This window comes from Lampetra planeri, chromosome 1 (genome assembly GCF_965212315.1).
Source record: "Lampetra planeri chromosome 1, kcLamPlan1.2.h2, whole genome shotgun sequence".
NCBI classification, from domain to species: domain Eukaryota; kingdom Metazoa; phylum Chordata; class Hyperoartia; order Petromyzontiformes; family Petromyzontidae; genus Lampetra; species Lampetra planeri.
Genome location: NC_136107.1, coordinates 12,925,271 through 12,940,849, shown reverse-complemented (window position 1 = coordinate 12,940,849; position 15,579 = coordinate 12,925,271). Strand labels below are relative to the sequence as shown.

Below are 15,579 nucleotides of genomic sequence, written 5' to 3'. Positions count from 1 at the left end.
TTGGAAAACTATTCTAAGAAGTTCAGCTGAAGTGCAACACTAATCATTGCACGACCAAGTCACCAAATGGTGTTGAGTTTAGTATTTATTTAGGCAGCAATGCGCATTTGTCTACACTAGAACGTATAAAACTCCATCCATACAGCTCCACATTAAGCAAATTCTTTATAAGCACATGGGTGCATTACTATCTAATTTACATCTGAAAGCAAAACCTAACAATGTGCCTGATACAGTTCAAAAAGGCTGACTTGAAACGACACTTGACTTTTTTAGCTTTTTATAAATGTCAATCAAGATGTAAAACATGACAAAAACATTACTTTTTAGAAACGTACATCATAACATGATCAAAAACGGATATTGAGGAAGGTCACAACAAACACAAGTGTCAATCTAACTACAACAGCACGGCAATAACGTTAAAGTTTAACGTGTAATGGTCACAACTCGAAAACCACGGGAAATCTACTATGGACCAACAGCATGCAGGTCTGCTCCACGTTCAAAAGACGCTCTTAAACGCCAAGGCAGGCACGTGTTGCTTTCGCAATCGATGTTCCGTCGTCTTGCTGCCACCTCACATCATATCCAGCTGTAGGGAAGGAAAAGTATTACCGAGAGCCTCGCAAACCAGCAGCCACCCTCCCAACAACCGATTCGTCACGTGCACCATCTTTGTAAGCAATCAGGGGTAATGCGAGTTGTAGAGCTTTAACCGTGCATAATTCAATATAAACTGCAAGTTGAAGATCATAACGGAACTGTGGTGCATTTTCCAATTGTGTTCAATCATGTTGAAACTAATGCTAATGTCAGGTTTCTTTTTCAACCAAAAGGTGCGAGTACACGTTATTCCCAGCCTTTCAGGCAAGGCCTCTTAACGCAGTGTAATTTTGACATTGGCTGCTCGTGTGTACCTGTGTGGGCTAGGACTGCACACTCGATTGTCATGGTAAAACTGCACCATGGATATTTTCATCTAAAGTTAGTGGCAATGGCTATGAGAGCAACACAAAGATATCACTACAATACCAAGGTTGAGCAGGTCAGGGAAACACTGGGTGATGGACTTCATGCAACTTGAGACTAAAACGTGTTTTTATCTGTAAAGCCTCAGTAAAGCTGAACTTATATTTAGGTCTTGTTTTGGTATGTTTGGATAATCTCCTGAGTATGTCCACGTGGGGGATAAAACAAGAGTCTTTAGAGAAAACTCAACAGTGAGTGTAGATCACAACCTCCACACACAGGTATGCCAGCAACCTACTTGCTGTGTTACATTGTACAGGCAGCTCGCTGCCCTGCATGTGGGTGTCTCTTGAACTTCATACCTTCATCTCTACCTGGTCCTCCAACCCTGCCATCAAAGCGGATTACAAGCATATGCCTGAAATTGTTTCTCATCTCATAGGAATAAGAGTAAATGGGTCAAGTGACTCGCACTTACCAGATCATCGACATCTCCTGCCGGCTCAGCAACCATCAGCTCTTCCTGCTCCTGTTCCACCACAAAGAACTGCACAAGAACAATCGCAGACAGCATTATATGGGCACAGCGGCAAACAAGGGGCAACACAATGCCATATGTTAATGTAAACGTACAACTGACGATCTCTTCTTCTCTAAGCATGTATATACTGTCCAATCAAAATCGTACTGTATAAATTGTGTTGTGATCAACATTTAAAGGGAAACAAAATAGACTACAGACACAGAGAACAGTCTACTGCAACATAAACCCCTGAAACAACGAAAAAATGTACACATAAAACATGTTTTAGTTCAGGGGAAAATGGTAATTTGAGCTGTACATGTACATGTTGCCAAAAGCTCTTACGATTGTAGTTTGTTCTTCAAGACCTATGCACGTGACTGCAAAACATATCCCAAAACAATGAGGTGCTCATATTGTATATTGCACTTGACGTGCATGGTCTTCATTGCTCCCTAACACAAGGGGTCACCTGCTCAGCTTCCTGGCCAGTCACGCTGCTCGCTGAGTTTTCCTCACAGCTGATCAGGGTCAGCCGATCTGAGTAGCAAGGACAGAAACACGAAATGCAAACTTTTCAATCCAGTATCATTGCCTTTCCATACTACAAAACAAAAATTTTAACTTAAAATGAGTACAGACTACGTCTGAAAGCTGGAAAAACTACAGAATGAAAATACTAACATTACAGACACTGCATAACTATACCAAAGAAGCTTAGTTATGACAGAGTAATATGGCCGCAGAATAATAAAAAAATGTATCACTGGTCAACATGCCAGGTGGTTACAACAGTGCACTGCAATTACTGAGGGTTATTGTGCTCCATAATATAGATTTTTTTTGGGTTAGACCGTGTAATATTTACACGATCTAACCCAAAAAAACGATATTATGGATATTGGTCGCGAAAGCCTACGTGTTAAATAGTTATTGTGCTGTGGTTTCAATCATTAGCTTTTCCGAGTAGAGAAGTACGAAGGCAAAGATACCCCATATAGCATTCAGACTTTGGGGGGCAAGTACTGTTAGCAAGCACTTGTACACACACACACAGCGCACACCAGACAGAGCACTGATGGAAATGACCTTGCACCAGCAGCTGCCAAAAGTCCTGCAGGCCCAGATCTGCCACCAGCTGCTTGAGTCTCTTCAGGAATGTGTTGTACTGGTGAGGCTCTTTGGCCTGCCATCACAACCGGCACACACGGCCCACACGGCCACCAACATGATGGGGAAAACGTTTAATTTGCAGCACTAATTTAACGATTTCAAGTTACGGTTGTAAAAAAGTGTATTGTAAATTTCACGACAACAAGTTGGGGCGCACATCAGACTTTTCGATTAACAAGTAACGCTTTTTGAGATTGCAAGACGATTGCAACCACTAGTATGTTTAAGTAACTAAAATTAGGTGGGGATGCATTCGTATAGATAAAAAAATTAACCCGTAAAAACAAAGTTTTTCACTATAAATTCTTTATATGCGTGGCGGCTAGAGTCCTCTCGTCCTCTGGCTTGAGATGGCTGCCACCTATGGGTCAGATGATTGCCTGCCACCATTAAGCAATTGGTAATTAAATATAATTTTTTTTTTCCTTCCTAAAAAGTGTAACATTTTGGAAAAAAAATTTCACGAAAATAAATTGTCACGCACAACGAGTCTGTGTGCAAAATGTCAGCTCGATTGGATCACGGGAAGTGGATTAAAAAACGACCGAAAGATTTGCACGGTCGTAAGCGCGCAAGCAAGCAAGCAAGTGAACTTAATATAAAGGATTTAAAAAGATAAGCAATGTCTCTTTCATAAACCTGTCTCTCCATATTAAAAATAAAAGTATTTTTTTACACAACCCAATGATCAGTTTGATCATGCATACAGTAAATACACAATCCTATACCCTGCATTCCTTATATCTGCCTACAGACAGCCAAGTGAATTAGCATTTGAAACTCAGGTGTTGGGGAGGGCAGGAGAGAAAGGGGAATTCTTGTTGAGAAAGGGTGTTGAGGGAGGAATGTGTCTGTATGTGGATGCACGTGTGAATGTATCTGTGCCTGTGGTGTGTGCCTATGGCCACCCCTATTACTGATTGGACATCATTGTGGTTGTCCGTGAAGGGGGCCAGACTGCTTCTTACTTGAGAATGGCAGATTATTTTGTGTGTTCATGCAGAGGTATTTAATAAGAATAAAAGTATGCCCTATCTTTTCGCTAAAAAGGTAAAAAACATACAATATTTGTATAATTTTCTACTTTTTACATTACTTCCCTACAATGTCTGAATGTTATGTTTTCATTCATTGACTATGCAGGCACACTTCCTTATCTAGTTTCCCTGCCTGGTTTGTGAAATCTCTCTGCGCTGAGGTTTTGCGTGAGATGATGCAGACATTAGGCACTGGCCCTTCATAGCATATATTGTTGTAATCATCACAAAAATGGCCCTTGAATAACTGTAATGGCCAAGTAATGTACAGCCTGATTGCAAAATAACAATGACGCTGCAGTTCTTAACGTGGGATGTGCAACATTATACAAACGCAACAAACTAATGTACAGGAAAGCTAGAGTTCATCTTCGGATTAGGCGGCACATACCTTGTTAGCCTCTTCTCGGTATGCTTTTAGGCAGTCCAATGTCTTCATGTAGTAGGTCCTCTCCCGCAAATCCAGGAACTTTTCCAGGCACCGTTCCAGTTGCTCAGACACTGGGTGCAGACGAGAGAAACATGGATTTGCTCCACCCCCTACAGTGCAATCTGGATACAGTCTGAAGGGAGGCTTACAACGTTGACTTTCGAGTCCCACAAAAGCTAAATGTCCTGCTGTCTGAACTTCAGCGCTACTTGGTGGACACAACCTCAGCACCTTCTTGTGCAATGGATGTTGCCACTGGGATAAGGTACACAATGTGATGCACACGCATGCGTTGTCACACATTTGGGACTTTGATTTTATACAACTAATGCAATTACACTGCACAGTCGAGCAAGATCAGAAAGAGAATTGCTAATGTAAAGCCCACTGGATGACTTTATTGCGTCGCAAAAACAAATGTTTGTTTTATTCATAAAATGTCACAGAATAAACAACACAATGTAGTTTCAGCAGGAATGCACATTTATGCTACTGAAATGCAATTGTGATACCTCATCAAAAGCACCATTTAAACAGCCACAATCAGAAAAAAGCATTACCACTAAGTGTAGGCCAATTCAACTTATTCAGCATTTTCAACAGGATTCAGGTTTGAAACCCAATACCAAAACTGCTGAGATGGATTACGATATAGAATGAGGGTAAAAAAAACCAACGTCTGTTAAATACCAACAATTCACTGTGCGGGCCGGTCTGAATTAGAGTCTGTAGTTGAAGTCTGGGCCTTGTAAAGGAATGCAGCATCCTGCCTGGGACCTTAAACTGGCCCTGTGTCTTAATGCTCCGCACAGCCATAACATATGGAAATTATTAAGGGCTGCATACTCGCTGCACGACGCACAGGCAAGACCGTCAACGTCAAGCTACCAACACGGGCCCAATCTTAAGGGAAATCTAATGTGTGGATTTTAATTATGGCTGCAATGTTTTTTATGTTGAGTTTTTATTGTTTAGGTTTGTAAAAATAACAACGAACACCACTGCGAAACTCCAAAGTTGGTTGATCACAATTAGAAAACAACCCCATGTGACTCCAAGGCATTCTTCAAGACAAGGATGCACAAAATATTAGATTTAAACATAAAAAATGACGTCATTCCCTGTAATGCTACGTGTGGAAGTTTCAGACTCATATTTGGATATATTTTTATACATTTAACGGAATTGTTATAATTTTTCATCACTGTTGTGCTGTCCGAGCAGGTGCCAGCCTCACACAATCTGATTTAGGGAAATAAGCAAAAGGAAAGCTCTTGGCGAGTGCTCTGTGGACAGACGAGCATGGCCCGTGCGGATGCTTACTGCAGAAACTGCTGCAGTGTGTTTGCCTTGGCCAAGACCTCCTATTTACACACATTCGTCTCCTTGTAGCGCACACTCAAACACCGGCAAAATGCAGACAGAAAACACACAGGCTGTCCGTCTTAAGCACAGCAAGACGTTGTTTTAAGTTTGCTATGGCACTGCACAAAAGGGCTATATAAGTTTGCAATGTTTTAAACTAAAATACGACTTAGCAAACAAAGTTTGACGGAATTGCAACAGTTTAATTGAGAGGAAACAGATCATGTTCGTTAACTGACAGTAGTCATTTTAATTTTTACAGCAGATAATATATGCTTCACTTTTGCAAATTAAAATGAAAAGGCAACTAACCTTCCTTGAAGGAAAACTCTTCTCTTCTTGCACACAACACCTGAAAATCATTGCGAGGATCGACTGTGCCAACCTGCAGGGGGTGACAATGCTCATTAACACAGTTTACAACCAGAAAAAAATACAATGTAATTACACACGTTCACCCATGCAGGTGACCTTCAACAGATGGTACCAAACACCTTATTCATACCAGGGAGCGCTCCAGCCAAAACTCAGCGAGTGTGGTATATTGACGAGGTAACATTTTGTATCAGCTGCTCAAGTGTTCAATGTTGCCTGACCTTGCTGACCCTGCCTCCTGCTACACTCGCCACAAGGCACGCGCTTCCATTCTCGTCCCTGTCATCTGAAAAGCGAGGCTTCTTTTCTTCAGGCTCTTCGCGATTCCTGCTGGGCAAAACATGGCGCATTGCTTTGCGGAGATGCAGGATGTCGTTTTAAAATGAAGGACTACAATTAATTACTCAGTTGTTCATTATGTTCTTGTTTTTATTCCTAAAGATCTCCAATTTAGCAACCTACCTGTCCTTGAAGATGTCCTTTCCAGTTAACTGCTCCTTCTTGGGAGCAGCTTGGAGCGGGAAGAGCTTTTGGAGAAGCTCGAGGACTGGCACGCTGGCAGCTGTGATCTCAGGAGGTGGCTCCAGCATGGCCAAGAGGTTTTGTTCCATTGGAGGAAGAGGCTCCTCAGGGAAGGCGGCCTTGTGCTGCAGGCACTGACAAGCGCACCGCACTGTGTGTTCTGTGGTTGTGTTGTAGAATCAATTCCTTTCTCTGCTATTAATATAATAGCTCACCTCTTTGGTCATAAATACTCAAAAGCCCAAGTGAATTTATGCTAAAATGATTATTGAGGCTGTTCTCATCCCCTGTTTACAGCTCTGAGTCAGTGGTGAAAAATCCTCATTCCTATGGTGCAAAATGCGCCTTTTGGCATCCTCTGGTCGAACACCGTTTGAGACGAGGCTCAAAAGAAAGCTGTCTCTGGTGTGGACCAATCAGTTTCAAAGACAATGCATAAATTATCAGAGTATATATATATTTTGTATTTTGACTACAAATATTGTGGTTAATGCAGACATGATTCATTGTAAAAGGTTTCAGTTTGGTGTTTTAACATCTTAACACCTGTTTTGTTGCCAGATAAAAGGGGAAAAACCTATTCTCATAAAATAATTACATTTTCATAACTAATTCAACTGTTGGCTGACGTGTTTAAAACAAGGGCCATCAAACCTGGAAAAGGCGCTGGAACACTGGGTTCGGAATCTTGGTCGTCTTAAAGAGCTCCTCTACTACGCCTCCATCATCCTCCCGCACCAGGCTCATCCGATCGATGAGCGAGTCCACCGCATTCAGTTGCTCCTCTGCCCAGACCGGACGAGGGGACACAGCACATGGATCCGTGAACCCCTGCAGTAATGATATTTACTTATTCCGAACCCAATTGCGATACTGACATATCCTGGCCACCTCTTCGACTAGCAGGTATGGAAATTTCACAAATCTGTGATATAATACTGGTATCAAATGCGCTAGATTTGAGGTGTATACCACCAGAGACACTTTTTTTTATTAATCCGATCTCAAAACTCAGAATAACAATCTCAATTTGTATTTATCCTGGAGAAGTCTGATGAGCTATGAAGCTCTTTTTCGCAGATATCCAGTCGGGGCGGGTCAGAAAGTTACAACAAACATAATATGAAAAAATTCCTTCTCTCTCATTGGTGTTAAAATGTCCCAATCAAAATAAATCCTCACATCTTACCCGACGGAGTGAACATCTTGTTGTTTAGGAGAGGGGGAAACGTGTAATGCCTGAGGTCCTCACAATATGGCAGCTGCAAAAAAACCATGTACTGGAAACACAAAGGAAACATCAGTTAAAAGGTAATGAAAAAAAATCGACCAAATACATTTCCACACAGAGCACAAGTTGTTGATAATAAGGATTAATTTTTTGAAATCATGCCGCATATTCCGAGACCACAACTCATCTCAAACATTTGAAAGGGCACCCCCCAGTAGTAGCCATCCCTGTGAGTACAAGGGGACTCAGCACCTGGCCTGCAAACGGGCATCAGTCTGCCAGTTGGGGCAAATGATTGCTGTTTATTTCAAATCAAGTTATTTTTCAGGTAATTTTCAAATATGGAAAATGTGGACCCCAACTCTTGCGAATTACGTCAGGGGCTCTCACATCCACAGTGATGGGTACGGTTTTATGACAGTTATTGCACACCGCAGAAATAATCAGGGTGGCTGCTGGATTCGAAGCATGAACCTCTGCAAAAAGTGGGGTCGGCAAACAAAATAACAAGAGCTATTTTTTCCAAATTGGTAAAAAATTAAACATTTCAAGAGCTGCAACGCACGTGAATGCAAGATGGACCGTAATAAATAACATTGCGAAGCAGTCCTTAAAGAGCCACATGTGGTTACAGAGCCACAGGTTGCTGACCCCTGCACAAGACCATGTCACCAACCTAATAGGTTAAATAAAAAAAATATTCTTGAAACATTTGCAGACACGTTTGACTGCCATAAGGCACAGCTGGTGAAAACCCAGTGAACAGCGACCAACTTACTTCATGGTTGCTCTTGATGTTGGGGAATCCAAAGCCGACTTGCGGGATTGAAGCGACATTGTAGGCATAACGGACGATGGCCACCATGTCTAGCTCCTCCAAGGCATGCAGCAGTGCGGAGAATGCCACCACCGAGTGCTACTCACCACAAGGGGGTAACGGCGTCAAATTTAAAGGCTTATCCATACATGCTGGCACACAAGCCTTAACAACATGCAAATCCACAATACTCGAGATGTACATTAAAGTAGGATGGGGGAATATCACACAGCAGCCTATGGTATGGAAAGGCTGTCACTTTTTTGAAGATGTGGTGCTATTCAGCAGCTTGAGAATACACATGGGACAGATTCTGTCTTGAACATACAGCACATGAATGGGTGTTATTGGTGGCGTTCACATGCTCGGCTTGTGTAAATAATGGACTGCAATCAGCTCCGTTAATGACATGAGAAAGAGCTGTAGTCAAATGCACATGAATAAAAAATAATGCACGTGACACGGAAGATACACAAATACATACTTCATCATCTCCGTTGCCAGTGATTTTGATGGTTTGGGTACCCATGTAGTGATGACGTTTTATCTGCAGTGTGACAAGAGCAAAATAAGCAAACCTTTATTTTTATATCCCATAGTATGACTCCCACAAAGTTGAAAAGCAATGTATGCACATAAGTCTGTCTGAAATACTGTATTTGCATAGGCACAGGGTTACTTACATGGCAGGACTTGGTAAAGCCCAGCACATCAAAACATTTCCCATCCAACTTGTACTTCATCTGGCTCTCATCCTCTTTCGAGAATGGGACTATGTCACTTCCATAACGATATCCTGCATGCAAATACATCGGTCTGCAAGCTGTCACGACTTTTTATTCCAGAGAAACATTTTATCTGGCTTACTTGTTTATTGCCAGATTATCGCTTTTACTTAAATAATTACAGTTAAAACACGCAAAGCAATTTCTATGCTACAAGGACATTTCAAATATCCGGACCACAACGAATAACTGTATAAACCTGTTAAGGTGACATTTTTCCATCATCTATTTTGCACACCTTGGATGAGGTCGTCTTCGCCAATTTCTTTCTCGTTTTCATCAAACAAGCAGTAGACTGTCTCCTGCTTTATATCTTCCTTTCTCTTTGACTGCGCCTCAACGGTCGTCCAAGCCTTCTTTGGCGTCTCCAATGTCACCTGGATACGAATGTGTACACAAACACACTAAGGATAAAATGGCCAGCACAGAGCATCTGAGCTAAGATTCTAAATTCATAAGCCGGAGTTATCAACCTTTACAATGAGTATGTCACGTTCTCTTTCACAAGGGAAATATAAGCTGCTTAAATGTTCGAAATCACTATGTACATACAGGGACTCGTCTACTTACAAATATTCGACTTATAAACTTTCACCCATGTCAGGGCAATTAACATGTAGATTGGATGCTGCCTTCCTACTCACAGCCTTGTAGCCTGTAATGCGGATGGTCAGGTTGGCGCCCAAGGTCATTGTGCATGGCCAGGGGTATGGCTGCCGCTCCATCCTCTTAAAGAAGCTCAGACGTTCTAGTCCATCACTGCATACGACACACCTCTGTGCTTTTAGTTTCCAGCGTAACACTGTTATAGTACACGTAAAAATCAACGTAATATACTGTATGAAAAATTAACAAAATTCTATGTCTGCGATTGAAACAAATCCAATTACACACTGTCAGAGACAAAAAATGGCTGGAGACATTTACGGAATAACAAAGCATCCATGTACACAACGGACCACCCGTACCTGAAAGTGTAGACTTCATCCAGCTCCGGCTCCCCCTCTGGCCCCAGCAGCAGATCCTTCAGAACCTTCACTCCCTTGTGTTGCACCGCTGTGAGGCCTTTACCCCCTGGACCTCTATAGCGAGGGCCTTGCCCTTCATTACGGCCATCATCACCAAGATCCATGTCCCCCTCTTCACTTAATGGGAACGGAAGACTGCAGAATGGTATAAGGCAACAAACAGAGTGGGGCATCACAAAACATTATATGGCTGCATTACTCACAACTCATTTACTGCATTTACCATCTCAAACATAATTTGCACCTCCGATAAGCACGGTTGGCTACGTACGCTGTGAAAGAATTAAAAATGCATACATCATCACAGCGTGGAAGTGCTGAATATGTGGTCTCTCTTACAAAAACTGGAGAGAGATATCGGCCTTTTTCAGGTTTTTTCTGATGATGTCAACCTGGTCTGAACTGCAGGGGCCACCAAAGTCGCTGAGCACACAAATGCTTATCCTTTCAAACCGCTTTCCCCTACAGAGCGCATACAGACACAATAGTATTATTCATTACAGGATACAATTGCAACAACAAATTATGGCAGAATATGGCTCATGCATATTGCCAGTACACAAGTGTTTGTCAGTTGTACACTAAATTTGTGGAATAGGTTCACCTTGAAACTTAAAACAGATGTAAAAATATAATTTGATCCAAGTAAAAATATGAATACATATTCAACTTTTTTTCTGAAGGAGGTGCATGCATACCACAATAGCATCCACATCTGCCAGAATATGGCTCATGCATATTGCCAGTACACAAGTGTTTGTCAGTTGTACACTAAATTTGTGGAATAGGTTCATCTTGAAACATAAAAACAGATGTAAAAATATAATTTTACCCAATTAAAAATATCAATACGTACACAACTTTTTTCTGAAGGAGGTCCATGCATACCACAATAGCATCCACATCTGTCAGGCGAAGTCAAGGCCTAAACCAGATTACGCATCAGGATGCCACCTCATAATCATGACATATTCGCACCTGAACAATTTTGTTTGCAGATGTAAAGACCAAAACACAACAGAGGACTTACTGACATGGTGCTTACGCTGTGTGGGCAAACATGGGCAATCAGGAAGTGAAACAAGGCCTTTGATTGGTGCCCCTAATCTGGGAGAGACCACCTGGAGTTGACGACGGAAAAAGGGAAGGTATAGACAGGCCTGGAAAGGAATTGGCTAGAGACAGAGAATTGCAGGGATTGGAGGAAAGATACAAACGCAAAGGGTAGGAAACGAAGGTTGACTAAGAGGACGGTTGAGAACCGTTAGAGAAAGAGGACGAGGATTGGCTGTGGAAAGCAAGTCAGGGAACCTTTGCGAAAGGGGGCTCAGGGGATATAAAAAAGAGAAACACAGGGGGAGGGGACGCTTGGAGAGAAGACTGAGCTGTGCTTAAAGACAGTGTTCGTGTCCACAATAAATACTCTTAATAATGGAGGAACGTATGTCGGTCGTCATTATACATATGCGTGCATTTACTCAATTACACATCTCCAAGCGCTCCTGCGTACTAAAGTCAAACACCTCCAATGCAATTACACGTACAAAACTTTGTGAAACAAGTGTCTGCATCGTTGGAAAATTCACAAGGTAAAAGCCGATTATCGCATACACAGATCAAGGATACAGTCACCCTGGCAACTGCATGACTCCAGAGTTTGGATATATTCGAGGAGCTCAAAATCTGCCACTCTGAGAGAACGAATTGCGTTGATGTTCTGGTAGCCACCGTCTTCAGCCAGGTCATTTTGTGTCTCCTCAGTGCCAAAAAGCACAAGGGCCACCTCATCCTTGCTGTCTGCAAAAACCTGTAGGGAGGAAAAAAGATACCAGTGACAAGCAACTAACAAGGGCTTCGCAAACACAGGCTTGACAGAAACACTCATATAGTGTATTAACATTTCATCATTTTCATATAGAATATTGTATGTACTGTACTGCTGTATAAAGTAAAAACATTTGCTGTTGTGGTAATTGAATAGAAACATCCATATTATCACTTAACCGTGGGAAATCACCGTGTTCTGTATAAAGTATGTACAACTGTCTAAATGTAACAAAAATGGAGAATATATATACTCTACTGGGCAATTAAAAATAGCAGGCATACAAACATGTAATGCAACATTTGTAATTTAAAAAGCAAAAAAGATATGCATGTAAAATTCATGAAAAATGTGAGACTGTAAGTTTACATTCAATCTAACAGCAGTGAGCGTCAGACTGCGCACGCAAATCACGATGAGCATGAAGTGGATAAGGGTTGGGGGGGGTTAGAGGTTAAGGGTTGGTGGTTAGGGGATATGGGGGGTGGTCAGGGCTGGGATTAGGGGGATACTTCTCTGAGCATCGGTGCAAGTACCACACGCACCTGCCTCTGGGTGAACTTGGTAAAGACCTCCTTGGCGAGATCCATGGATGTTCCCTGGCCCGGGACTTGGCTTCCCATGCTCAGCCCCACGTCCATGCACACCGCCATGGCAGACTACGGGGTAGTAGTAGTAGGGGTGGGGAGGGGCATCATTCAGAATGTATTTATACTGGAGGAATCCGATGAGCTATAAAGCTCTTTGTCATAGATGTAATTGAAATAACCAATGCCTCAATGTGAGGAGACAACACTGCCTACTAATACTGGGTGCGAGAAATGACAGAAAATCCTCACTGGGTCTCAAAATATGTTTGCCGGAGGGTCCTGCCAAGTTTTTCACAGCAGGGGAGGTGATGTTAACATCTGTATTGAATACGTAATCCCGATTTAGTAATTTGCAGGCGATATTTCAGCATTTGGGTGTTTGGTAAATAACAATTACATTTTTGGAAAGGGAGGTCCCATGAACCAGTTACATTAAGGAACCTTTTGCCAGTATAAAAATATGAAAAAATAAGAATAGGTTTAAACCTTTCTGGCAATAAAACAGTTGTAAAGATGTTGCATGATTCCTTGCAAAAGGTTTCTATTTGGTGTTTGAACATATTAACATGTTTCATTGCCAGAAAGGGTAAAATCTATTCTTATTTTTTTTCATACCATTGGATGGTGTTTAACCAACTGCAGTGGAAACCCATGCAGAACAGGGGGGAGAACATACAAACTCCGCACAGGAAGGCTCCCAGGTAGAGAATCAACGGTCACCGCAGTAGCTCCACTCGACGCTGTGTATGTGTAGTGAGTCCAACAGAGTCGCAGACGTACTCTTTGGAGACAACACATTTATTAACACCAGCACACGGGGTAACTGCCCCTTAACAGGATAACTGCCCCTTAACAGGATAACAACCTATGGTGGTGGACCACCAGGCTAACTACACTAATTACACCGTCACTAGCTACAACGGACCGGACCACAGCTTGGGTCCAGGTCCACGTGTTGGAGACTCTGTAGTACGTAGAACATAGATTTCTTCACAACAGCAGCCGGTCCCTCTGGGGGACCCGGCTTATATCCTCTGTGGCGTGGCTGGCTCCGCCCTTAGCCACGCCCACCTTCCAGAATCCTCGAGCAGGATCTCGACCCTGACACGTGACCACCCCTAGCCCCCACCTGGGGGCCCCTGTGTAGACTTAACCGGCCACGTGTCCTCTAGGGTCAACCAGTGCCACGGCCGGAACTCCCGCACCCTGTCCTGTAGGGGTCGGCACTGCACGCAGAGCGTGGTGCCATTCAGCAGTGTCAGTCAGCGCTTACCGAGCCCCTCTAGGGCCGGTACTGCACCCATATCCAAGTGGGGTCCGCGATGTCACCGCATATAAAACAGTGGCAAACACGCTACCTTTCTTGGCAGCATCAAAGTATAATCTATTCTTATACAAAGTGTCCTGTAAACCATGCAACCACAACTTTTCCAACAAACCCGTCATTGCACGCAGTTCAACGCTCACGAACATCATTAGTGCGGCTGCCGTCTGTCCCCTGCTCTGGTGCTGAATTCGCGATGCGTTCCGCGTTCTGTGCAAATGTTGTGGCGTTATGGACTGCACCGTCCCGTACCCTCTGCAATGTCCCGTGCTATAATGGCATTTGCCGTGTTGCTGTACGCAACACACTCAATGTGCAATGTTGTGTGTTGTATCAGCAGTGCGTTGCCTGCACCGTGCCCTGCGACGTCACTCTGCTGTGTGTGCCCTGCGCGTGTTGTATGTAAACAGACTGCGCTCTACATCTCGCATTGTATTTGCTGCTTTGTCCGTGTTATCGTGCGCTGCCCGTCTGTATACCGCGCGTTGGGTATCATCTTGCTACTGCGTGTGCGGCAGACCAGAATCTGGTAATCTGTGGTGCGTGTGCAGTGTCTGCCGTGTGAAGAGAGAGAGGGAGGGATGGAGGAGAGGTGGAGACGCTCTGCGGCCCTACCCGCGCCATCGCAGCAGCAGCAACAACAACGACGTCGACTTCCCGCGTAAATCAACTTCCGGGGATGACGTCTACAAACCAGCGTGACGTCATCTTCCCGGGCTTGCCTCGCCTGCGCGTGCCTCGGTGACGTCATACCTCCTGAGGGGCGGTGGGGAAGGGGGGAAGGGGGGGCTGGTGAGGATGGGGGGGGGCTGGTGGGGAAGGGGGGGGCCGGTGAGAATGGGGGGGGCTGGTGGGGAGGAGGCGGTGGGGAAGGGGGGGGGCTGGTGAGGATGGGGGGGGGCTGGTGAGGAAGGGGGGGCTGGTGGGGAAGGGGGGGGGCTGGTGGGGAAGGGGGGGGGCGGTGAGGATGGGGGGGGGGGCTGGTGGGGAAGGGGGGGGGCCGGTGAGGATGGGGGGGGCCGATGGGGAGGAGGCGGTGGGGAGGGTGGGGAAGGGGGAGGGGGGGCTGGTGAGGATGGGGGGGGGGCTGGTGTGGAAGGGGGGGGGCTGGTGAGGATGGGGGGGGGGCTGGTGGGGAGGGGGCTGGTGGGGAGGGGGCGGTGGGGAAGGGGGAGGGGGATCGGCCTCTGTGGAGGAGGAGGAGGCTGGTGAAGGACGATGCTGCTGCTGCTGGGGGCGAGTTGGAGGCAGTCGCCTTCCAGCAACAACGGAGGGCAGAAGAGCGACGCTCACAACAACGAGCAGAGCGCCGGGCGGTTAAAATTCCGCAAGTTGGCACAGTGGGGGGGGGGGGGGTATAGCTGGTGTGCATCTACCAGTGGTCATCTCAGTCAGCCGACCCATGGCACCTGCTGAGTCTGTCCAGAGACCTCCCTGTCGACACTTCACGGTGGTCTCAAAGTGCACCTAGCCTGGCACATGCGCCGCGGTGACGTCTCCGTCACTTAGTAGAGAAGGTGGGGGGGGGGCAGATATTTCATTTAAACACCGAACACATTAAATTAACACTTCGACCAATGTT

At 44.6% G+C, this 15,579-nt stretch overlaps 1 protein-coding gene across 3 annotated transcripts; it reads right to left on the bottom strand.

Annotated features, from left to right (window-relative positions):
• Positions 1 to 263: 263 nt before the first annotated feature.
• XRCC5 (X-ray repair cross complementing 5) lies at positions 264 to 14,725 on the bottom strand. Of its 3 annotated transcripts, none has more exons than XM_078593907.1 (21): positions 14,613 to 14,725; positions 12,629 to 12,742; positions 11,885 to 12,065; positions 11,115 to 11,163; positions 10,598 to 10,720; positions 10,199 to 10,393; positions 9,875 to 9,989; positions 9,469 to 9,607; positions 9,129 to 9,241; positions 8,930 to 8,992; positions 8,407 to 8,544; positions 7,587 to 7,677; positions 7,052 to 7,182; positions 6,338 to 6,531; positions 6,097 to 6,205; positions 5,813 to 5,885; positions 4,097 to 4,206; positions 2,585 to 2,681; positions 1,968 to 2,035; positions 1,451 to 1,519; positions 264 to 595 (listed from the first exon to the last, which is right to left on the bottom strand). In XM_078593907.1, exons 1-21 carry the CDS (start codon positions 14,619 to 14,621, stop codon positions 581 to 583), a joined length of 2,196 nt encoding a protein of 731 aa, XP_078450033.1. In that variant the 5' UTR covers positions 14,622 to 14,725; the 3' UTR covers positions 264 to 580. The 3 variants fall into 3 exon arrangements, with proteins under 3 accessions (XP_078450033.1, XP_078450034.1, XP_078450035.1); XM_078593908.1 differs by having other exon boundaries at positions 6,097 to 6,202; XM_078593909.1 differs by lacking the exon at positions 14,613 to 14,725 and adding an exon at positions 14,145 to 14,205.
• Positions 14,726 to 15,579: the final 854 nt, after the last annotated feature.

What these genes read in the sequence shown, in the direction of transcription:
- XRCC5 (XM_078593907.1), bottom strand. An exon ending in GATGAAGTCTACACTTTCAG is followed by an intron (nt 9,990 to 10,198) that starts GTACGGGTGGTC and finishes TGTCGTATGCAG; the next exon opens with TGATGGACTAGAACGTCTGA. An exon ending in GCATTACAGGCTACAAGGCT is followed by an intron (nt 9,608 to 9,874) that starts GTGAGTAGGAAG and finishes ATTCGTATCCAG; the next exon opens with GTGACATTGGAGACGCCAAA.